The sequence below is a fragment of the Hydractinia symbiolongicarpus genome, chromosome 1 (genome assembly GCF_029227915.1).
Source record: "Hydractinia symbiolongicarpus strain clone_291-10 chromosome 1, HSymV2.1, whole genome shotgun sequence".
Lineage (NCBI taxonomy): Eukaryota > Metazoa > Cnidaria > Hydrozoa > Anthoathecata > Hydractiniidae > Hydractinia > Hydractinia symbiolongicarpus.
The window spans coordinates 6,546,640-6,571,513 of NC_079875.1; the positions used below are offsets into that span (position 1 = coordinate 6,546,640).

General features: G+C 30.8%; 2 protein-coding genes across 2 annotated transcripts in view; one reads left to right on the plus strand and one right to left on the minus strand.

The window, feature by feature from the left end:
• Window positions 1–97: 97 nt before the first annotated feature.
• LOC130634881 (secretory phospholipase A2 receptor-like) lies at window positions 98–10,088 on the minus strand. Its single transcript, XM_057444654.1, has 13 exons — window positions 9,947–10,088; window positions 9,394–9,588; window positions 8,714–8,845; window positions 7,900–7,947; window positions 6,825–7,061; window positions 5,999–6,181; window positions 5,548–5,916; window positions 4,925–5,228; window positions 3,906–4,018; window positions 3,346–3,543; window positions 1,600–1,740; window positions 433–503; window positions 98–196 (listed from the first exon to the last, which is right to left on the minus strand). The coding sequence occupies exons 1-12, from the start codon at window positions 10,014–10,016 to the stop codon at window positions 484–486; spliced, it is 2,010 nt and encodes a 669-aa protein (XP_057300637.1). The 5' UTR covers window positions 10,017–10,088; the 3' UTR covers window positions 98–196; window positions 433–483.
• A 12,762-nt stretch (window positions 10,089–22,850) lies between these two features.
• LOC130634897 (cubilin-like) overlaps window positions 22,851–24,874 on the plus strand; it is a 34,814-nt gene continuing 32,790 nt past the window's right edge. The window contains exon 1 of the mRNA XM_057444655.1: window positions 22,851–23,066. Coding sequence (XP_057300638.1) covers window positions 22,988–23,066 — 79 coding nt within the window. The 5' untranslated portion in view covers window positions 22,851–22,987. The remainder of the gene's footprint in view (window positions 23,067–24,874) is intronic.

The window sequence follows — 24,874 nt, forward strand, 5'->3', positions numbered from 1 at the left end:
CTAAGTAATTTTAAGCTTCATATATATATAATAAGTGCAATTGCAAAAAGTTTAGTTGATCATACTAGAGTATTGCAAATGAGACTTGCATTCATGTCATTGCATAATCTTTTAGCTTCACTCCATGTTAATCCAACATTTACATAAAGGTAATGCTGATTTTTTGGACTGATCTTCCACTCAAATGCAGCAGTGTCTAAATTATAATATGATGATATATTTTCTCTTCTATTAAAAGCTGTATTTTGTTTATAGCTCAGGGTGCTGTTTAATAAATGTCACATTTCGAAAGATATAAAGAGCTTCACCTAACTGTGATTTCGGAAATTGAACTTATATATTTATTATAGACTTATTATGATTCACCTAACAATCGGAGAGTGTTTGGCTGTTAAATATACATACTGCTTTCTTCTTAGCATAAAATATTACCTGACGAGTTCGGTAGACTTGCAAGAGAATCAGATACTGTTCGATTTGAACCTATTTAAAAATGAATAAAACTACGCACAAAACATACTGATTTATTTCTCCTAAGATTTATGTGTTTGTCTATCTAAAGTTTTGTCATTGACTGAAAAGTTTATGTACTGCATCGTTTTAATAGATACTTCTCTCATAATATTATACTCTGTCAAGATACGCTTTAAGTTTGGTTCCAAATAAGGTTTACAATCGTTGTGCAAAGTGGAAAATCACTGAAAGATATGTTGTGCAACCTTTGATGATTATTTTTTATATAAAAATTGTAAGTAGCCGGATGTAGTGACATGCACCTGTAATCTAGCTAAACTTGTGGATGGTATCATATGTTTGTATTAAAGCTGCACCCATAGCTCGTATTTCTTTAAAAAAAATAAAGATTAAAGGGAGTTTTTAGCAAAAAAAAACTAAAATAATTTAATTACTCACAAAAATCTTTACTGCTATTTGATGGATAAAAGAGATTTATAAAAAGTTATTGAAGGAAGATTAACAATTTGTAGAAGTTATCTAAAATTTTCCTGTTTTTTTAAATTCAGAAATTTTGGTTGGATGTGTTTTAGATGCAGCTAAATCAATCCTAATTGAAACTGAAACAGGATTTTTCATTGTTTTAAAAAAAACCACTAACATTTTTGACCTGGCTCTACTAAAAGGATGAAATCCTAATTTTTTTCCTAATTAACTTGACTAAAATGTCTCCTTGGTTAGAAACTCCTGATTTTATTAAATATTAAAATGATCATATTTCACATATATACATGACATATTCCACAGTTTAAAATCTTAATCCGTGTCTTGGAAAAACTTCAGTGGAAAAAAAAAACTTAGTGAAAAGTTTTGAAAGTATTATGCCTGTTTTTTTAAGCTTGAGAAATTCTACTTAAGTGTTTATATTTTTTATTCTGAACATTTCAGTAAAAATCTGCTGTATCCTGTTAGCCAAAATAATGTCGAAAATCCAGTAAAACTGTTGTTGTAATGTCGTCTGAGAAACCCAAAAATAATTTTTTTTTATGTACTTAGTACCCTTGTCAACTTACAAAAGTCTAGAGAAAAATTGAGATCACTGAATTAAAAAGAATGTTGCGCATTCTTTATAAAACAAATACATACCATAACCACCAGCTGCACATATAAAAGGAGCTTTTTGACTACATACTTCTGTACGCCATCTACTAACACTTCTTACATATAATACACAACGTGGAGTATATGAAGATTTAAAATACCAATTCTCGTAAGTCATGTTTTTTCCTGAAAAAGTTAAGATTATATTTAAAACTTCAACTGTGTCATTGTAATTTAAACAAACCTTAGTGTGGTGTAACAAATTGTCAGCAATATTAGAAAATTTACACCACATTCTGTACTTGATATTGCATTTCTTACTTGTCTCAATAAATACTGCAATCTGATAAGGAAACATATGTTCGATTTTTCAAGATTTTAAAGTAAATCATCATGGAAAAACAACACGAAACAACAATATTCTACTTGTTGTGCCTAAGGTCAGACAGGAGTTTGCGAAGACAGCTTTTTAGACATGTGAGCAAAGCTTTATAACTTGTTACCTAGAGAAATTTGATTGGCCCAAAATAGAATTCAACAAGAAACTTGAATATTTTGAAATCTAAAGATCTTTTTAATTATTAATATTTTATAATGTGTATATTTAATATTTTAACTATATCTATATATTTTAGGTTTTCATTTTTATTTAAAAGACATGATTGATAGCAGTTTTTAACTGATTTGTACATCCTTTTAAAATAGAACTTTGTCAATTATGAAGAACTTATTAAGAACATACTTAGCCTGAATTCCTTCATAGGTTTTAAGAACTAAGTAGTTAAAGTCTAGAAAACAATTACTTTAAAACAGTCTTTCCTGTTTTTAAGAATATCTTTTTTAATAAGGACCTATTTTAATTCTTAACACTGTCTATTTAAAATATAGTCTCAACTTTTGTAAAAAACAAAAATAAGAAAATTTGACGCTAAAAAAAGCAAAAAAATAAGCACATTCAATCTTTAGCTAAATTTCAGACATTCTTATAAAAATATGTACTGTATCTATTCATGAAACATTTTAATACACCTTATCTATTAAAACTATAATCTGTATTTAATAACATTGTATTTTCCACAATAATCACAACCCTTTAATAAGCACTGCAATCTAACATACCCTGAATCTGTTTTTAAAACATCTACTTGCTAAAAAAAACCAGCAAAAAATGTATTAAAAATGTTTTTTATGTAGAGTTTTTTATTAAAAAACAGAAAGGTAAGTTTGTGACAAAGTGGAAATGCAGTTGCATTCACGAATAGTGGATCTTTTTCATAATGTAAGATAAAGAGTCAAATTTCTATATTTTTTTTCAAAATGGTAGGTGAATCTGTAGTTTGTTCAAAGTATGTACAAAATGTACAACAGGCGAAATTCGGAAGACAGGAATTTATGTACAATGGTCATACCCACTAACCACTCTTAAATACAAAATGTTCCTAATTGTATAGAAACACTATAAAATAATTTAAGATATCAAGAAAAATTATCAGTTCATGTTTTAGAATAGAGATTTAAGAGGGATTTTCAATGCATGGGAGATTTACAGAGGCTTTGAGTATTTTTTTATTTTTCAGTTAATTGTGTCAATTAGGGTTAAAAAATTGCTTTTGTTAGTTGCCTATACCCTTCTTTCTGAAAATAGCACTCTCTGCTAAAATGCCCTAGAAACTAATTTTTAAAAAATATGGTATCTTCTCAAGTGTTTACCAATTTAAGTGGACCTTTTCTCTGGAACTTATAAAGATAATCTCAATAAGGTGACAAAATTATCATTTAAATTGAACCTACCATTAAGCCAAGTATATTCCTCTGCACTACTTTGTCTAAATCCTCCAGTCCAGAAAAAATTACTATCATAGCCTGCAGTAAGACGGTGAATAAAAAGATTTTCATCTGCATTTAAGATAGATATTAGGTGACTGTCATGTCTTTCGCAAGTTGCTTTTGCTTGATCCCATGTTGATGGAGTTGTATATAACTTGTAATCTAAAGAGTTCAAAGTATTATTGGGGAATGCTTCAGATTTCTTAATACATTAATATGTTTAACACAGTTTTCATGTACCTAATTTTTTAGCTCGAGTGTTTTAAGATTATTAGCAAATATTAATTATTGTTATGTTATAGCTAATAAAGTGAAATACATCAATAAATGACGATTGTCCTTTGAACATGAAAAATAATCATAAGGCTTGGAGTGAGATGTTGAGTATTACAAGTTTTTTTATTCCAATACTGTTGTATGCTTAAAGACTCTATAACACCTGGGAATGTTAGCTTGTTAAGTTTTGGGGGAAACTTGTTAGAAGGTTATACACCTCAAAATTGAAAATTATAAAAAAAACATACGGGGAATTGTTTTTTGACAAACAAATGATTTTTTCGTAGTACGGTCTTGTATTTGCTCAAACCAGTAACCAGTGTGATTAACATAGAAATTAAAGTTATTGTAAGTTAGCAACCTAAAGAAAAAAAATTATCATTTTGTTTTGCACTTCTAAGTAATTTTAAGCTTCATATATATATAATAAGTGCAATTGCAAAAAGTTTAGTTGATCATACTAGAGTATTGCAAATGAGACTTGTTAAAAAGCTTTAATTATTGTTTTTGTTGTCATTACAAAACACATTTACAGGGGGAGCTGGATGTGATAAAATAGCATTACAGTAAAACGTCTAACTCAACACGCTCTCTAATTAATGTGCAGGGACCGTTTTTGGAAAAAAATGTAATTTATTTTCATTTAATTTTACTTGCGTGCCCTATCCTTAATAATTAATGTGCAGCCTGTAAAAAATGTTGTTATTTTCCCCTAATTAATAACGCACATTCATGCTGTATAATTTTTATAATTGATTTTCTTCCAATTTTCTATGTGTGTCTGTCCAAATAATTATTTTTACCTGCGTGTTAAATTACAAGTTTATTGTATATACATACTGAACATAACAGAAGTGACCATAAACTGACAAAAGTGAAATTCACTATATAACTCCCTTGATGGATTTTTGTTAAATTTTTTAAGGGGCAATTTACCTGTACTAAAAAATTAAAATTGAGATTAAATAAAATGATTAAACTTTAAAAAAATTGAAAATAAAAGTTAATTACTTTTAACAAGTTAGATTGACATGATTTAATATTTTGGGAGAAAATAATTACAAATACCACTATTTTAATAAGAATAAGTATCTTTAAAAAGTGACAATAAGTACCATCCATTCTTTTTATTGATTCACAAAAACTAATCTTTGCCAAAAATCATTTTCGTACTCGTTTGGAAAAATAAGTCTTGCAAAATCCTTGAAATTTCCTTGTTGTTGTAATAATGAAGTTAAATAATTTTAGTAAAACTAACAACTGATACCTTTTTGGAACAGCAAAATTAGAGTAGCTGATATTTGTTCCATCCACCCAAGTTGTTAAATAACCACCGTCTGTAAAGTTTTTCGACAACCCAATCCAATACTCTTTAGATGAGTTAAGCATCGTGTTTATAAATTCATCCTCGCATGCATTTTTTATAACAACCAAACTACCTCCTATCATTTCACAAATCATTTGAGAATCACTCCAGGTCAAGAGTTCTTTCATTTCTTTATAACAGTGATTGTTAAATTGCTTCCAGCCTTGTGCCTCATTACAAGAATTAAAATCATGGTAAAAAGTGCCTGAAAAAAACCAACTGCTTTGAAACCAGAATATAACAACAAAAAAGTGCAGACAGAGGGTGAGATACCTTGTTGCTACAAGAAATTACAAGTTTAACTTTGTCAATGTTTACAGCAAGCTTTGGTTCAGTACCTTTAACCTACTGTTAGTATCGTTATTTAGTGACATCTATCTGTAAGGATTATTATACATAAGTACTCTTTTCTCTCAGTTTTAGGGCTTCACAGGCCTTGCTGTTAATACTTTGGCTAATAATAATTTGTTCTAAGAGTATTGACAATGAGAAATAATAATAGAGTTTAACAAGACAATACATACTTCCACTCTTCTTACATATGAAAGGCAAATTTAAATCACAGTTTTTTGATATAAAACTGTCTCCAGGAGTTTCGTATGCTCCACAGGAACCAAATGAACCCACAGGCAAATATTCAGTGATCAATAGTGATGAATCTGTCCAAGACCACGTTGCACTAATATTTAGTTCTAGTCCAACCCAGTATACAAAATTGTTAGCCTTGATCACTTGATTTATTTTGTTGAACTCTAGAAAATGCTCAACACTTGCGAGCTCTGCATCTAGCATCTGACACATAGATCTAGCATCTTGCCACTTGTGTGGTTCATATATCGTTGTATACCAGCTTGTGGTGGAAACATACCATGTTGATATACTTGGGTATAAAACTGAAAATAATATTTTAATTGATGGAATTTTTTTAGGATTATCTAAAATTACAGAAATGTATAATAACATAGTTTTAGATACCTTCTGGTTCACATGATTGAAATTTTAAAGAATTCTGACATGCTTTCAAAACTTGAACTTTTTCGGATGTTGAATTATATTCCAAGCAAAATGGCAACTGATGAGGCTTAACATCACCCTTGGAACTGATGAAAAAATAGTTTTTCACTTCTTCTTCACTGTTTTCTAGTGCGTTTGTTTTTTCTAACAACAAAAAAAACATGATAGCTGGTCCTTGTATTTTTATAAAAAAAGTTAATCTAAAAAAAAGTTACCTGTGAAACACCCTTAAGAAATTAGTAAAAAACACCATCATTTCCACTTATATACTAAAAATATTATATAATATTACAAATATTACCACTTTCTTGGTAGTGTTAAGAAGCCCCTTACTTATTTGCATCAACGAATTGCAATGGAAAGATTTTATATGCAAGAAATGTTCATAATGTCCAAATTTTAAAATCTTTAATAACAATTACCTGGCTAAATCTCTTTTAGCTTACTTCATTAGGAAGACATATAATATTAAAATTTAATTCACTTAGCAGTTATATTTACTCTGGCACCATGCATTGATGACAGTAAATAACAATGACATTAATAAGAACTAAAGTATTTACATTGCTTTAAAACAGAAACAGAGACTCCAATTTAGATTATTCAGGCCAACTTATGAAATCGCTAGAAATTATTATTTCAGTGGATGTAATTATGTAATATTTTAATAATAATAAAATACAAAGTGACAAATTTTTTTGCTTAAATCATTTTAAAATTGGAGGCACTTACGAAAGTGCAAATTACCTTCAATAAATGGCTTATCAATAAAATAATATAGGTTTACCTATATTCTCTATAGTCCATGGCATATTTTGAAAATTGATACCCAAAAAAGCTTCCGTTCTTAAAGACTTAAACGTCATGTAATTATCATATGTAAGTATATTTGTTGTGTATGCGCAACATTGCTCTGGCAGATGTTCTTGTTTGGTATTGACAACACCATTTAAATCAAATGATAGACAGTTTACACCATCACTTGTAGGAAGATTAGAATAAATAGCAGAGATACCAAGATTTTCTAAAAATATTATTGAATTTCTGTAAATGCAACGCATTATGTGAACATGCATAAAATTAAAACAAGATAATAAAAAATAATATCATTGATAATATCTGAAACAGAATTAAATGTCATGTAAATGTGATAATTGTTCTGTCATTACAATTTTTCTTTATTCTTTAGTCCCGCTTGAGCAAAATTTGTTGAAAAGAACAGTGTATTCTTCAATTTATTTTGTTGAGTTTGTTAAATTTTTTTAGTATCAAGTGCATTTTCTAAAACTACTTCTAGGTTTAGTCGCCATATATTTTTCAAAATGGCTTCCAATTCTATGGATGTTCGCAAAAATGATGTCCAAACTATATACATGGGTGAATTTTAACGTATTTTCCATGCCATAAGGAGTTGTTTGTATAATATGCTCTTTTCTTGTGGCTACTTTTGACAAGCAAAGTTGTTGTGTTATATTTCCTTGGGAAACAGCTTCAGTAACATGTGGTATTTGCTAAACTATTTTTTTAATTCTGCCTTTTGTATGCGGATGTCTTTGTTTAATTTCAAAATATATTACACAAAATATGCAAACATTCAACTTTACGCACATCAAACCAAAAAGATAGTGTTGTCTATTTCATTGCAGTGTTTTGACTGGAATCAACAAATCCATTTATAAGTTATTTATAAACTTATTTCTTGAATGTTTTTTTCACCTTTTACTAGTAAATAACATAATCTAGAATTCAAAATTCTTTCTTATACATAATTTTTTGGTAAAATACAAAATACACAGTGCTAACCCTATAAACACCTTCAAAGTTATGGGGCTATCTATAAGAAACAAAATAGTGATACTTACTGGAGGTTTGTGCAACATAGGTAGAAAAAGAATGTGAAAAACAGTCCTCTAAAAAGACAAAAAAAACATTACATAAAAAACTTTCAAACAACAATTTTCAAAAAATAGAATTTCCTACATAATCTTTAGACTTATTTTTCTTTGGTGATCAATAACATTTTATTCATTAATTACTTAGACTGTGATGTTTGTACAAAGATTTCATAAGGTTTAGTAAAACGATTTAAATATTTTAAGACCATTTTATTTACGACAAAATAATTTCACCATGATACTTCATAATGGCAGAAAATGGCAGTATTGTCGGGTAGCTGTGTTTTGTTTTTTATACACAGTTGCTGTTCTGTGCTTTTTTTTAACTTTAGATCTGCTATGTCTAATATGTAATTCCCAACTGTGTCTTATCTTATGCTTTAGCTAAGACATATTTTATAGAAACCAATTTTTACAGGAATTAAAAGCATATTTTTCGCATATTTAATTTAATGAATAGGAAATTTTGCTGATTTTTGTGGGAATTTAATTTCAGAGATTTGTTTGAGAGATAAAAAAATTTATATTTATTCCTTTGTTTCCTTATTTATTGGTGCTTTCATTTGTTGAAGGTTTGTTTTTAAAAAAGTTCTCTTTATGTACTTTTCCACTATAACAGAAAAAAATAATCATTAAATTTTGAAGAAGTTTGATCTTGCAAAATTTTGTAATAAACCCTGTAACATACATTAAAATAAATTCAGAACATGAAAGACAAAATAGGTTTTACAGACAATAAAGATAAAAAAGGTTCTTCATCGTAAAATTTAAACATAATTACCAAGGAGAATATTAGCAGAATCACATTGCACAAGTGTGAAGTTGGTATCCATATGTAAACAGAAATTTGTATTATACCATTTCAGTTTCTTGTTTAAATTACTCAAAACTACAAAAGTGTGCATACTCCATCCTTAAATACATAAAGGTTTAAAAGGATTAAATTTAACAAATTTATTTATTTATTATTTGTCATTAAGTTTGTTATTGTCAATAGAACTAATATATGCGTTTTTAATGCAAGTTAAAATTTCTAAATCGTGATGTTTGCTATCACCACCTTTTTTATACAATTCTAACAGGGACACTTTTAGTTATATCAGTAGTTTCGAATTTAACGATATTTAAGGACTTTTAAGAAAATCATTATATTTCTTAAAAAAAGTTAAGTGGATATGAGGAGATTTTTTTGTTCATATAAAAAATTTTTTTTTGAAAAAACAAAAATCAAATTTTTGGAGACTTTTGGAGTTTTAAGGTGTCGTAAAAGTTCACTGACAATGACAACAAAACATATACATATACTTGCAACACACATTTATAAATATTCCTCTGTGCCATCTACCATACTTTAAGTGTCTACATAACACTTTTAAATATTTATTTTTTAGTAGTAATAAAACTGATTTATATAGCTCATAACTACAAAAAAATAAAAAATAAAGAGATAAATAAAACTACCTTTCCATTCAAGCTTTTCTCGATATCCGTTAACATCAAGATATTTTCCCATATCATTCTTTAATTTAAACCCAGCGTAGTAGAAGAGCACATTAGTACCGTTGGCATGACAACAACTACCATTTATACTAGGTGCAGTGTGGAAAGTAGCATCATTATCTCCAACACAATTCCCATCTAACGTCTTTAAACTCACTAACAGAGATTTATATAAATATTAAATTCTATCAGATGTTTTTTACAGCCAGATTAGGTATAGATTAGAAACTATGTAGTAATACAATAGGAAGGAATAAACAGGGGGTTGGAAAATGTATAGAGAATTTGACTTGAACATATATCTTCCAACGTAGGCGGATCTCTTCTCTACATTGGCTTCAAATGTAAAAGTTATTTTTCTAATTTCTTCAAGAAAGCTTCAAAAAGTTTTTTTTAAGATTCACTTTTTACTTAATTATATTGAATTTTTACTTTCATATACCAGTAGTCCTGAAGTCTATGCCTTAGTGTTAGTGTTAAATAAATTGTGATATTTATGTTTAAAAATACTCACCTAAATAGCTACAGAATCCTAAAAAAAAGGATGAAAATATAAACATATCAACAAGATTATCGTTTGACATAAAAGAGTACCAAAAGCATCTTATTAAAGGGTACCTCTAAAGGTTAAGAATATATCAACAACCTCTCCCGACCAAAAAAAAAATATTTTACCAGCTAAAGTATGTTAAAAATTCCAAAAAAGGAATAAGCACTGATGCATGCATTGTAGCTCAGAGAGGAAGCTTGAGGGCCTAACTTTAACTTTGTTTTGATCAGTATTCCAATAATGTAATTATATATATATTTTTGATAAAACAATATTCTTGCTCAGGTAACCTTTAAAGCAAGTTTTTTAAGAATAACAATAATGAGAGAGCCAGTACCAAGTACTGTTTCTCTAAATTTTCTTCTTTTACAGCAGCACTTTTATTTGTCAATGTGAATAACTATTTCATTCACACCTGTGCAGATTAATTTTATCAATTTTTGTTTTCTTGTTTCAACATTTTATCTATTTCGACGACAAATTAAAAATAAATACTTACTTCTGTGAATAAGCATTTCTCCCACAGTTCCATTCTTGGGCCATATGTAAATATTGTTTCCAACGACATTAACATATTTATCCAGAATCGAAACACTGCATACTAAATTTTTGAAAAGACAAATTGATTATGTTTTTCAAAAAAGTCTGATAATGCCAATGTTTACTAAGAAACTAAACCAGAGTAGGAACAAAACATGAACGAACATTTTCATGGAGTTTGAAAATTAATATATATCTATCCAAATGTTAGACACTGTAGTTTATATCTACAATAATTAAAGACCTTTTTATGATACGAAAATAGAACAAATAAGACTTAATTTTTAGAACACCTTAACTAGATGCAAACTACCAAACAATTAAATTTGATTGCAAGATCCCACAGAAATTAGTTTTCAAAACACCATGGCCTAAATTGATAAAGATGGAAAATTAAGAACTAAATTATATAAAAAGGTAACTGGTAGACAAAACTTCCTCCAAATGAATCTAAACACCCACTCACACTAAATAAAGGTATTCCTTACAGCGAAAAATTTGTTATGATAAACATAAACTGAAAGGGAACTGCAATAACCCCATTGTAACTCATACAATGAAGATATATAAAAGATAAAGTTGAAAATCAAGTATCAAAAGCAATTTGACTACTTAGTTACAAAAGCAGACCTAAATCAAATTGCACACCCTTTTTAATTATCCTACAACCACACTTTATCAACTAATTCTATTAGAGCACTAAGACATCTTGCAAACTTAACAATATTTTAAATGATCCACCTAACCTTATAAACAAGGAAAAAAGAAACCTAAGAGTAGTCTGTAGTAACAAATTTGTTAGCAGAAATAAAATTTGTAACAATAAAGAAAAATCATCTGCAACATTTTCACACCATTGTTTAGGAAAAGCTGCAAACTTCAGCTGCAAACTAGTGGATGCTAGTGGACAATGAACCATAAAAAAGCCATAGAATCTCTCACAGAAACAGAGTTTAGCGTTTAAAAAACGTTTTTTTTCTATAACTAAACAAACAAAAACAAATAAATAAATGTCTTTGATAGAAAGATATATCTTAGTAACACATCATTGGCATAATTAATGTGATGCAATCCCTTCTCACATGGCAGAATAAGGAGGCAATTGTTGTTCTTTTCACAAACCTCACACTCATGTTGCAATTATAGGAGGAAAAATTGGGATTAAACATGGAAAATATAGGAGAAATTTCAATATTATAGGAGAATATATAAAAAAGAATTACTGTAGAAAATCTAAGTATCTTAGCAATGTATGCAAACATAGAACTCTTTGCATACATTGCAATCCACAAACTTATAGTACATTCATTTTATAACAGATTAAGAAAAGTAAAATGATTTTAAAACTATTTTGAAACAATTTGGAAACAGTTCTGAAACAATGTAATACGATTGTCAAAATATCATGGTGATACAATGTACAGGTGATAATAACGTATTATGTTGTGGCGCAAGGCCTTGTGGTTATGGAGTTCGCTTCGTAATCACAAGGTCTGTGGTTTGGTCCACAGCGCAGGCATGTTTAGCAAGCGTCTTTACTACAGCTACGGGTCAACCCATGCCATGTGAGGGAAATTGGGTAGTTAACGCCGGTGTATACTTAAGATATACATTCCAAACACAGGACCCACCTTGATAACAGTGTTTCAAACACTGAAGTTGCTATACCCTGTATAAATATTCAGAATAATAGTAATAATAATAATTAAAACGAATTTTGAAATAATGTTGAACCAATTAAAAACCAATTAAACTTGTTAAAACAAAAACATTTCGTAAAAGTCAACGTATTTCATTGGTCACCTTCCTTCAAAGCTTAAATATAATTGTATTTTGTTCTATAAGTTCGAAAACATTAGGCTGCGAAACTTAATGTCACCGTAATTCATTCTATAATGACTAGAAAACATCCCTAAAAGCTTAAATATTGTTGTAATTCCTTCTAAAATGATGAGAAAACGTCCCTACTATTCTTAACGCCCTGAAATGATTTTAAAACAATATCAAATGCTAAAACGAATTATGCTGTGTGAAACGATTGTACATAATCATAATGAAACGATTTGGAAACTAATTTTGTTTTATAATAAAACAATTTCAAACAAACCAGAAAATAATAAAACAATTTTCATGTGAATTAAAAACAATTTTATTACAAAAATGTTCTTTTAAAACCGTTTCAAATTCGTATGGCAAGTCATGTTATCAAAAAAATAAAACGATTTGAAACGATTTTTTTTAAAATGATCTTGGAGACGACCCCTAAAAAGAAAGCTTCAACATAACACAAAATAATAAGCGCCCACCCTAAAAGTGAAATTTTAAAACTAAAATTTTAATAAAACATTCACAGTGGGCACGGAAATCAAACATTTCAGAATGTAATGTTGTGAAAATGACTAAGTTAATACGAACACAAGTGTGATAAAAAACATCAAGATAGGTAAGACAAGCAGGCTAAATATTCATAGCTTTAAAGTTGCTATCCAGCTCGACAGTTTGTGGTGGGTGGAGCACTTGCAGACGATGGGGAATACTTGAGTAAGTACAGAGTTCCTGAAGAAGACAAGCTAAAAGTACAGATTGGAGAAAGACATTATTACAACCCTGTCAAACTCAAGCAATCATGGAAAACAGACGTCAACCCAAGATTAATGGTGGTGATAAATACAATGACAATAATGATGATGATCAGGCTGTCAAATCCGACGCAAATCCGCGAATCTGATTCGTGTTGACTCTCGTGACCTCTGACAGCGGAAATTAAATCACATTCGCGCAATTAATAATATTAGCCACCATACTTCTACTCTATCTCTACTCTTCCAATATTGGTGAATCTACGATAAATACTTCGTTCGCTGCCAAGGTCCACCATTCGCTGCTGATGATTACCATTTTATTTTTCCCTTTATTGAAGTTAAATACTTTGCAGATTGGTTATTGATCATCAAGCATCAGGCCCTTGTGCGCAGATCATCAGGAACCTAATTATCGGTACGAATCTGGTTATCGACTTTAACTTCTTTTTCTTTTCTTTTTGTATGTGATTTTTTTTTCAAAAGTTTATTAAATGAACGACGTCTTGTGTCAATGATATATTTACTATGTCTCTTCCAGCACCCGTATTCAAAGGGTATTTCTGTAAGGTATAGTTTCCCCACGTGGATTCGGTACTTTCCCTTTAATATTAAAGCACAAATTATCAAAATGGCGCTTTTTTTAGAGCGATTTTCGGCCAGCCAGTCAGCTGTGATGATGATCTTTCACTCACATAAAATAAAATAAAGTGTTTCATATCATAATAATATTAGAGAAAGAAACTATAAAAATTGAATTCCTGTATTGAATTTATGAGAATATAAAATAGATTCGTGAGAGGTAAGAATCGCAAGAATCAAACTAGGTGGATTCACGAAGTGGTAATTGGAAAAAACCAAATCGATTCGCGATAGCTAAGGTCAGATTTGACAGCCTGATAATGTGTTTAATTGTTTTAGTTAGATCTTCTCGTTCTTTCTTGTGTAATAAATTTCTGATTGAATCAATTTGCACTTAATATATTCTTCACATGGCCAACCTTTAGTGATGCAGTTAATCTTTATATTTTAGCTATTTTTTAGAGAATCTCTTCAAATCCTAAAGTGAGTTTTTTTCATGTGTCTATATTTTAACAAGTGTGGAGATACAAAAAAGCAGCAGCTAGTCATTCAATTAATTAGTTACTAAACATCAGTTGATGTTTTATGCAAGGAGAAACACTAGTTCTAAAGCATAACTAAACAACGTTTTAAATACACACATCTGGACCTGACACAACAACCTGGGATTTACAATTAATTATACTCAATGCACAAATTGCTTTAAAAATTATTATCAAATAAAAGAAGTATGTAAACAGTAAGACAAAAAAATATTTTGAGAAAAATTAATTTTTCTGAAAATAGATAAATGGGGGTTTAAGAACTATTCAGAAGAATTTAGGCTTAATAACAGAGACAACCCACATAGAAAAGTGAAAATAGTTTACTTGCTTATTTTCCTTAAAAAGTATACCAAATAGTGCAAATAACGCAATAAAGGATGGAAGAAGTTGGATTAATTGAGATTTAAACCAGATTTTGGAACATATTAATGAAATATTTTTATCGAACCACAGAAAAATAATTATTACCTTCAGAGTTTTCCAATCTTTTAACAAAGGTTTGGCCATCAGGATGGTACTCTATACAACTAGCAGCTGTTTCATTCTCAAAAAGGGCATATTTATTATATTCCAAATAACGTAAGTAAGATGGATACAAGATACAGCAATCCAGACCATTTGTAATGGAATGTAATTTTAGCACACCATTCTCAACATATAAGCAGAAAGCAGCATTAGCGTTGTTTTTAACAAATAGTCCATAAGGAGCTAAAAGAGAAGGTGGAAGAATTATGAATATTTATTTCATATTAAATATGAATTCCAAGTCAGTTCACTAAATATATAATTAAGTGGCAATAGTCGGTGTACAAAAATGTAGTCACATAGAATTTAAAGTCATGTTTTGTTACCATTATAAAAATAAAATAAAATTTTGAACGTTTTTAGTTATTGGAATCCTGAGGCATAACTATACCTAACAAGCCAAGGTGTTTCAAACAAGCCAAAACGTTTAATGTGATGTGTTAGTTAAAAAAGGCCTTACAAATTCTACTTTAATCGGAAAATATTTTCTGTTTATATTTCACATGCAGCTTAAAAATGATCAAAAACGTTTTTTATACCATAAAAAAACAGAGATAAAAACTCTCAGCCTTCGGCTAGAGGGTTGTAATTTGTCATCCAATATGGCACCATTTTTGTTTTGTGAGAATTTCTTAGTTTTGCCACCATTAATTTGAAAACATCTGTGTCATCACAATGGCAAACCACTGTTTTTTACCCACAAAGGATTACATTACAGTTTCTCGTCCACTGCTTGCATATACTTGAGGTTAATTATTTAAAAAACTAGTCGATAAGGCTCGTGGAGAAATCCACTTAGGCAGGAGGACAATGTAAAAATTGGTTTGCCTGTTACAAAAAGACACAGTCCCTGTATTATTATAAGAGATATGAGCTCATCATCAGTGGGAATGAGGCTTTAGAGTAAGGTGAGCTTTACAAATATATGGTGTCAGATCCCTATACAAATAGGTTTTTCAGTCAGTTGTTGAATAAGAGTTTAAAACGTTGAAAAAATTGTGTCCAACTATCCCGCCATAATGCAGACCATTAAAAACCATAATAATAATTATTAATAAATTGCATGCCTTGTTTAATTGAAGCTTTTGTGCAAACTTGCTTTTTTTTAACTTGCCTGTAGGACCCTTGGCATTCACAGTCAGGATTTTAAAACGAAGCACCTTCATGGTGAAATAATTGTGGGTAATGGCTGTGTGGGAAGACAATAAGGATACAATATTATTTTGTCGCTCTAGCTCTTCTGACTCTGTATGTGGAAAATTGCAATAAAAAAATAAGGTCAGTCACCATATATTTGTGATGTTTTCTACGAAAAGCTGAAAGCAAGGATTTTTACTCCAAATACATCACCGAATTTAAATGACAAAATTTTTCATGTTTTTCCCAGCAGAAACACGTGATTGTTCCTTTTGTACAGTTTATTCTTGCTTTACAAAGACGCAGTAACAGAGTACTGTTCTGCCCGGATAATGAACATTGGCCTGATTAAGTACGGCAGCTTGCACCGGTTAAGAACAGGCCAGAAAATACATAATCAGGGCAACATAATCAGGACAGGCCGGCTTATTACTCAAAAAATATTATTTGGCACTTATAAAAGGGACATACAATCAGGGCAGGCCAGTTTATATACGACAGTGTAATATTATTTCTCATTTATTATAGAACGAACATAATCGGGGAAGGCCGGCTTATGTATGACAGTCAAATATTATTCCAGACTTATAGAACAAATATAATCGGGGCCGACCGCTTTTATATCATTCGTCATCACTTCTGACAAGCGAATAGCCCTGGTGGCAAAGTTGTTGTTGCTCTCAAATGAAACGAAATTTCGCGGCAAATACTAAATTTTGGGATTCGCAAGTTTAATAACTTTTCACCAAACTTAATTCCCTCAAAAAGAATAATTTAGGTTCCGTGAAATTTTGTTACTTCAAAGTATATTATGCTGAAATGTATTTACTACAAGATTAGTTTTAAACTAAGAATTACGTCGAGACTTTTTCTTCCGCCATCTCTAGTTTTTAGGGGTGTTCTATCTTCCAGAGAATGTTTAATTCACAAAAGTTCGAAGAAAATGCCAATCACAGCCTGCCTGGCCAGCCATTATATCAGCGTTCATAATCCGGTCACCACTACATAACCAGTGCAAAAAAACATAATCGGATCATGTGTACATAATCCGGCTGTCCCGGTTGTAAACAGGCCGTTTTCGCAATCTGGGCAGAACAGTACCGCCAACAGTGTGCTTCGCCGCGCCATGATACTTTCAGTTTCGATTTTAAGTTTTATGGAGTGGAACATGGAATACGCAGCAGCCCCTCGGCCCTCAGGCATAAATCATCACAAAAACCGCGTTATGCGCTGCGAAAAATTTGATTTGCCAGATGCACTTACTGCGATGAAAAAATCCACGCGACGAGCCGCTAGGGTCAAAAAATTGAGAGATGCTATGGTGCATCGCCCTAAGTCTCCTGTAAATATTGGCAGGTGAATTTTGAGAAGTTTTGAGTGCGCGTGGCTTGGCTATCAAAATAGGATATATAATTACATTATTTTTATGAAACGAGCTTCAAAATGTGGTCTTTGTTGCAGTATTTTACGCCCTGAGTCGTAGTAAAACGCATTAAGGGGGATTTTTACGAAGCAAATTGAACGGCGATTTCGCTTTTTAATTTCCACGACAAAATAAATTAGGCGCCAAATTCATTGTTTACATTAGTTAACTGCGTTCTGATTGGTCAAAAACTAACAGCGAAACTTATGGCCGCGAAAAAGTAGGAACTGTTTCTACTTTTCAGCGAAGCGAATATTTCGATGCAAAATCAAAAAACAAAACTGCGCATGCTCAGATACAATTCGCCGTCAAATTCGCCGTTCAATTCGCTCCGTGAAAATCCACCTTAAGAAAAACGTGGGAAATCGCGTTAACAGAGGACGCGTAATTCTTAACATTTTCGTACTACAAGAGTAATCGTTAAATTCGAAGGGAACATGTAATGTCGAAGTGCAGTATTATATTGAGAATAAAGTAAAATGTTAAAGTAATATTTCAGAGCTAATTTTTTCTATTTTTTAATTTCATCTGACAAGTTCAGAGGCTTATATCAATATTTTCAACAAAAATATCAAATATGATTTTATCTAACGAAAGGAATAAAAACAAAGGCTAGTACTTTTCGTATAATACTTACGGATTGACGCTATGACAATTCGGGAATAATATACGCATATAATCACGACTATATCAATCTAAAAGAGACAGAGAAAACATAGTTAACATAATACGCTATTTATTGCTCATACCGCAAGATTTTTTACTGGGTAAAAAATTTTCAGAGGAATTACAATTATGATAAATCAAAGTGACTCTACTTTTGATTGAAATCTCGATGTTTTAAGTTTGTTAATCTTGTCCCCTGCTCTGGCTAGCGCGCCTTAGCACTCATATCAAAGAGCACAAAAGAATCTGTGGAAATAGGATTGGCACATAGCTACGTGTTTAATAGCAGGGTTTTCCAGGTTTTTCTCTCTCTTTGACATCGCAAGCAAAGAAAACAAAAAAAACCTCTGGAAAGAGTTTGGTTTTCATAAAGGAAATACAACGTGCTTATATATGTCACATGAAACTTTTAAACCATTTAGAAGTTATTTTTGTTAGGCAGCCATTATAATTTGGAGAAAAATGCTGTTTACGCGGTCTTAATTTTTCAGAAAATATACTCTTTCTAACTTTAAATCCACCATATTGCTTAGTACCAAGCGCCTTCCTGCGAATTTAGTGTATTTTCTCTCAATTAAAAGTGGTACCACATGACATTCCGACCGAAAAAGATTGCACTGTTCACTAAAAAAACAAGGAAGGTTTTTTTTTAACGCCTAAAAGTTAAAAATCATTTGTTGTGGATAGAAGTTTATAAAACCCTGATAAAAACTAGGAACTAAACTCTGATCCTTTTTCGAAGGGTTGATTGAGTTTGCTGTGCCCATGAAACAAAGACAGGAAGATTAATTAAGATGAATTAATTAATTAACGCTCTTGCTATTAAATAAATGAAAAAGATGTCAAAAAAATTTACCTTTTTTGCCATTTCAAAAAAAGAAGAAAAATGATATCTTCATACGACGCAGCCTCAAAGATGTAAGTTGCAACACAAAAAGTATATAAATATATTGAAAAAATATAAATAATAATGTTTGAATATAAATATTGGATTCAGGATAAAACACCTACAAAAAATAAGTGTGGTAACACTTCTATCAATATTAAGTCATTATCATTTATTAAAATTAATTTGGTTTCATTTCACTCACAGACTAAAAAAGTTCACGTACTTAAATTGCTGTAAAGTCGTCCCCAGGGCTTGGTAGCTAGGTTGCTGTCTTGTTCGACAACGAATAATTTAATCTAATTTTCAGGCACAGGATTTTGTGTCTGCTGAGAATATGATAAAAAAGTATAAAAATTAAAAACTGCATAGATTTGCGAGTATAATATTTAAAAAAATTTGGGGCATAAATCTAAAAAAAGCATATCGTAACATAACTCATTATTCGGGTTTCAATTCTTAGTTTAAAAATGATTACGCTTTATTACCCAACCTCATCCCTAGAGCTATTCTATACTTTCAATGATATTCTGAGGTTAGACAATATTCCAAAAAAGATTGCGGGAAGGGCTCTTTTAGCCTCCTTCTCCCCGGTTTTTTAGAGCTTCTTCAAAGCTCCGTCTGAATAGGGTTCATCATTACTGTATGACCGTGCGCATTCTGATAGATAATACAATTTGATAGATCATATTCTCTATTAACGTGAAACACAAGATATAAAAATGAATATATATATAAACTTAAAAAGTAATACCGAATAAACACTAGTGTTAAATATGGTCGAGAATTAATAATTGACGCGCTTTACTAATCATAAATTTGCAGCTGGGTACAAAAAGGTGCGCAAAAACGACACCGCCAAGAATACTGACGAAAACAATGACATGAAATGACAACAACAGCAACGGAAAAAATAGAAACAAGCATATGAAATCCAAACAACAAAACATAAAGTTGATTACGACAACAACGATAGGTGTAACATCAGCAAAACTATGATATATATAACGAATACGTTATCACAACAAAAATAAATGGTTTGATGTTCGCACTAATAATTGCAAACGACTTTTAAATGGTTTGATACCTGCACTAATAACTGCAAACGACTTTTAAATGATTTGATACCTGCACTAATAATTGCAAACGACTTTCAAATGGTTTGATACCTGCACTAATAACTGCAAACGACTTTTAAATGATTTGATACATGCACTAATAATTACAGACGACTTTTAAATGATTTGACACCTGTACTAATAACTGGAAACGACTTTTAAATGATTTGATACCTGCACTAATAATTGCAAACGACTTTTAAATGATTTGATACCTGCACTAGTAATTACAGACGACTTTTAAATGATTTGACACCTGTACTAATAACTGGAAACGACTTTTAAATGATTTGATACCTGTACTAATAATTGCAAACGACTTTTAAATGATTTGATACCTGCACTAATAATTGCAAACGACTTTTAAATGATTTGATACCTGCACTAGTAATTACAGACGACTTTTAAATGATTTGATACCTGCACTAATAACTGGAAACGACTTTTAAATGATTTGATACCTGCACTAATAATTGCAAACGACTTTTAAATGATTTGATACCTTCACTAATAATTGCAAACGACTTTTAAATGGTTTGATACCTGCACTAATAATTACAGACGACTTTTAAATGATTTGATACCTGTACTAATAACTGGAAACGACTTTTAAATGATTTGATACATGCACTATTAATTACAGACGACTTTTAAATGATTTGATACCTGCACTAATAACTGGAAACGACTTTTAAATGATTTGATACCTTCACTAATAATTGCAAACGACTTTTAAATGATTTGATACCTGCACTATTAATTGCAAACGACTTTTAAATGATTTGATACCTACATAGTGTTTCTCAGCCGGTGTTAAAGGTTTGTATTTTTAAACGCCCTATCTATAAATCACATTGTGTTGCATGCACTAAATAGAAAAAAAAAACGATACAGTAAACGCTTTAACAAAAGACCTCTGCATTAATTTGAAATCTAGTTTGTTAGGGGGATAGAAAACACTGGGGGTTAATAAAAAACTGAGAAAATGTCATATTCATCTTTTTTTCTCTGTAAATTTCTTGGATAAAGAAGACTCTGACAAACTCACTTCTTTGACTGAAAAAAAAGTGTTTATTAGAGACAGGCGTTAATTTGAGACTGGGTATCTATTAGATTAGTTGAAATTTAACAGCGCGTTTATGGGAGACCACCGTAACTATCAATTGGGAGGTCCACTAATTATTACAGTAGATTGATTACAATGTTTTTCTCGATATTTCCAATCTTATTTTATAATAAGTGCTGTATTTGATTTATTAAAAGATATCTCGTTAGCAAAATATTCTGCTTTTTGAAGGTAAGCGTTATGATTGGCTAAAATTTTTATCCGATGAGCTAAATCGAATCTACTGTTGTTGGTGTTGTTGTTGCTTTTATTGTTGTTGTTGTTGTTGCTGTTGTTGCTGCTGTTTTTGTTTTTTTTGTTTTGTTTGTTGTTGTTGTTGCTGCTGTTGATGTTGGTTGTGGTTGCTAGAGATTTTACACTCTACCTTACCCTCTTGGGAAATATCGTTTTTACGCTTGTCATGCTTGACGCAACAAAACTTTAGATACGGATGTGGTTACACTTCCATCTATCTGCAATTAGTGCTCTGGTTTTTTATCTGTATTTTATGATTTTGTATCACCTTCGTCTCCAGAGCTTTTAAAGAAACAAAAAGAGCCGGAGGAAGAGATTTGTTACAGTTGACTATTTTTGTGAACGCTATTTGGATTATTGTGATGCGTATAAATTATAATCAAAAATGTATTGATTTCAGCGAGATTTTTTTAGCCAGGCGAGAAATAGAGATTACATAAAACAATAAGAGATAATCGAGTACAAAAATTTTTTACATTCCACACGATAGATTTTTTAAGATTACGATTTAATTCTATTTAAACAACAACTTAAACCATTACAAAATCTTAGCAACCAAATTATAAATCTGTAACGCTAGATAAAGCATCGTTATCTCTCCTTTGTTTTCGTTACAATTAGGTAAACTTCTTTCTTTACAGCCATCCGTAGCCAACTGCTTAGGCAAGAACATGTACATTTCTTGTCAGGATTTTCTTTATTAATACAGAGCTGCTGGAAGTTGAGATTAAAGTGACTAGCAAATATGCTTTCATATATGTTGATATATTTATATTAGCTTTCCTTTTTTTCCGTAACCTTACAAGTGAAGCATCCTTTGTGATGAATTTGTGAGAGGAAAGGGATGGGAGAGGGAGTGTCTGCTCTCTATTCCTTCAGCCCCCGTTCCCTACAAAACTACGAAATATGTTTTGTGGTTGAGTAAGTGTGTATCAAGAATTATGGTGTGTTAATATACCAAATGGCGATTTTTGTCAATAGCTTGAAATAGCTAAATTTATTCTTAATTTTTATGTCATCTACCATATGTGAAAATAGCAAAACAGCATTTAATCTAAGAAGACAGTATGTTTAAAAGTTTAAATACAGGTCTTTTGAAGTGCACTATGGATATTTTAATGCTTTTACAAAAAAAACAGAGCTGGGAGGAATTTGAAAGCTAGATGAATTATTCTAGTTTATATAAAAATCAAAGCGAATTATATCCTTTTGAATTGTGTGCGATTATTTTAAATTACTTGGGTGATGCACAAGAAATCAATATTTAATTCGGCTTAATCGCTCTCCATCGTTGATACTTATTATGTCATCGCTTATTACTGGTGTCATGACTAGATATTCTACGACTGTTCACTTAGACGGCTTTTATTTATTTTTTTACTTTCTTTGTAAGCTAACAAATTCATCGCTTCCTGTATTTGAATTCTACCTCCGTTTCCGTTTGAGTGAAGTATTTACAAAAAACAACAAAGTTATTCAAACAACGGAGAGTGTTTGTGAAAGGTTTGAGATGTTTCTTCTCCGTTGATCAATAAGATTTTGATTTCCTTACGGTGTTGCCATGCACTAGAAAGACTGTATTCTTATTCATGATGCATTCATAACAACAAATATAAAAGGGGCGAGCTTGCAAATAAGTTGAGAATGATGGCGTGTGTATTCCTTACACGATTGACTACTGTTAGTTTAATTTTATCTCAATCCATCATTTTTCAACGTAACGGTAAGTTTTAGAATTTATTTATTTATTTTGATTTAAGTTGTTTACCTGGTATTAATTTTCATGTGTATTTTTAAACTGAGTCCCGTTAGCGCTAACGTTGCCGCGCTTACGGGTGTGGAAAGAGTGACGCCATTTTTAAATAACGTAAATATTTATTTATTTATTCATGTTTTTCTCATTGTATGTAAAAAAAAACTTACTTTTGTATGTGTGTTTTTTTATTATTCGCAGTTACGACACGGTGTTAACGATTTTCAAAATACATTAGCAGTTGGGGTCAGGGAAGGATTTTCTACCTCTCTGGACACAATCTCGTATCTAAAAATTTTCAAAATACAAAACCTTTACAAGTTAAAGTTGCATTTGTGATCATTTTCTTAATTGCTAATATAACATACAATATATCTTTATTGGTCTTTTTTCACCCTCGTTTCCAGAATTTTTTTTGCCCTTTTGGTAGCAGAGACGACGGTGCAATAATTTTCAAAAACGTCAAATTTCTTGGGAACTAGGGAGGGTCTTTATAGTTATCTACTTTTATAAAAAAAATACAAGCACATTCGTCCCGGGCTAGTAAGAACCTCTCAAAATAACTTTTGGCATAGATAAAAGTTTTGAATTCAACTTCGTTCTCATGATATGACGATATTATTCTAATTTCGTATATAAAAGGTCTAAAATCAAGGTTGCTGATGCTGACGTAGAAATACAAGCTGTGGTTATCGTCAAGAACGCGGATGTTTTCTACTTTAAGTTTTTCTTTTGTTCATGTCTCGTGTACTTGTTTATCTGAATTCTACTGTCTCCTCTTTTTAGCTCGCCTGTAGAAAATTTTTATCTTCCCCAAGATAAATTGATTATACCTCCACGTATTATTTTAAGCGATTTTTCCGATGATGTAAATCTTAATACGTGTAAATAGGCCTTGTGTTCACATCCTTATTGATAACAGTGCTAACATTGTTGGTATACAACTAAATTCAATCTAGTCCCCAGAGTTCTTTGAGATTAAAAGCTGAGGTTTATCTCAAAGAGCTCTAGGGTCGAGAATGCATTTAGGGAGTTTTTATAACACTGAACAGTCAGGTAAACGATATCGGCTATGACATCTTCACAAAAATTAGTAGAAAAAAATTCTTTTCTTGGTCGACCAGTGGCTTAACCGAAAACCTTTTTTTATCATCGACAAATTTACTCGTTCAGAAAAACGATAAAATACTTATAAAAATAGATATACGATCTGGCAAAAAGAAAGCGAGATTTTGTCATCGTTAGGAAAAAGCCTATGAAAATACAGGTGGTGCTACCTGTCTTGCCGAGAACTGGCTTGATTTTTACCGAGATCTCGGTCAGGTGGAAAAAAATTTTTCTACATTTACGCAGCCGAAATTAGAATTTAACCGGTTTAGGGGTAGCAACCCGTTGGATTATATATTAGTCAAACATATTGGGTTAATTCACCTTATTATAAGAAAATAATGACAATATAAGAACCAAAGAAAATAATAAAATCTTGTTACTTGCAATTGTCTAGAACTGAGATATCCGTCAAACGGAACAATAATAACAAACTACTATTTGATTTGCTATACTGCTAATTATTCTGTGGTTTTAGTAAATTTATCCCTTCCTGTTATCTTGCTTTCTTTTCCTGTTAAAAATCTATTGAAGTGGAATCCAAGGCGATTGCGCCACCAATTATTTTAAAAAGTAAATTTATTTATGACAACCAACAATGCGATTTTATAATACATCAATTACATCGTTTTCGAAATTCTAAAAATTCCATTTTGCAAATTTCCTGTCCT

What these genes read in the sequence shown, in the direction of transcription:
- LOC130634881 (XM_057444654.1), bottom strand. Translation starts at nt 10,016, where the DNA reads ATGTCAAACGATAATCTTGTTGATATGTTTATATTTTCATCCTTTTTT. An exon ending in AGGATTCTGTAGCTATTTAG is followed by an intron (nt 9,589 to 9,946) that starts GTGAGTATTTTT and finishes AATCTCTGTTAG; the next exon opens with TGAGTTTAAAGACGTTAGAT. An exon ending in TTCTGCTAATATTCTCCTTG is followed by an intron (nt 7,948 to 8,713) that starts GTAATTATGTTT and finishes TTGTCTTTTTAG; the next exon opens with AGGACTGTTTTTCACATTCT.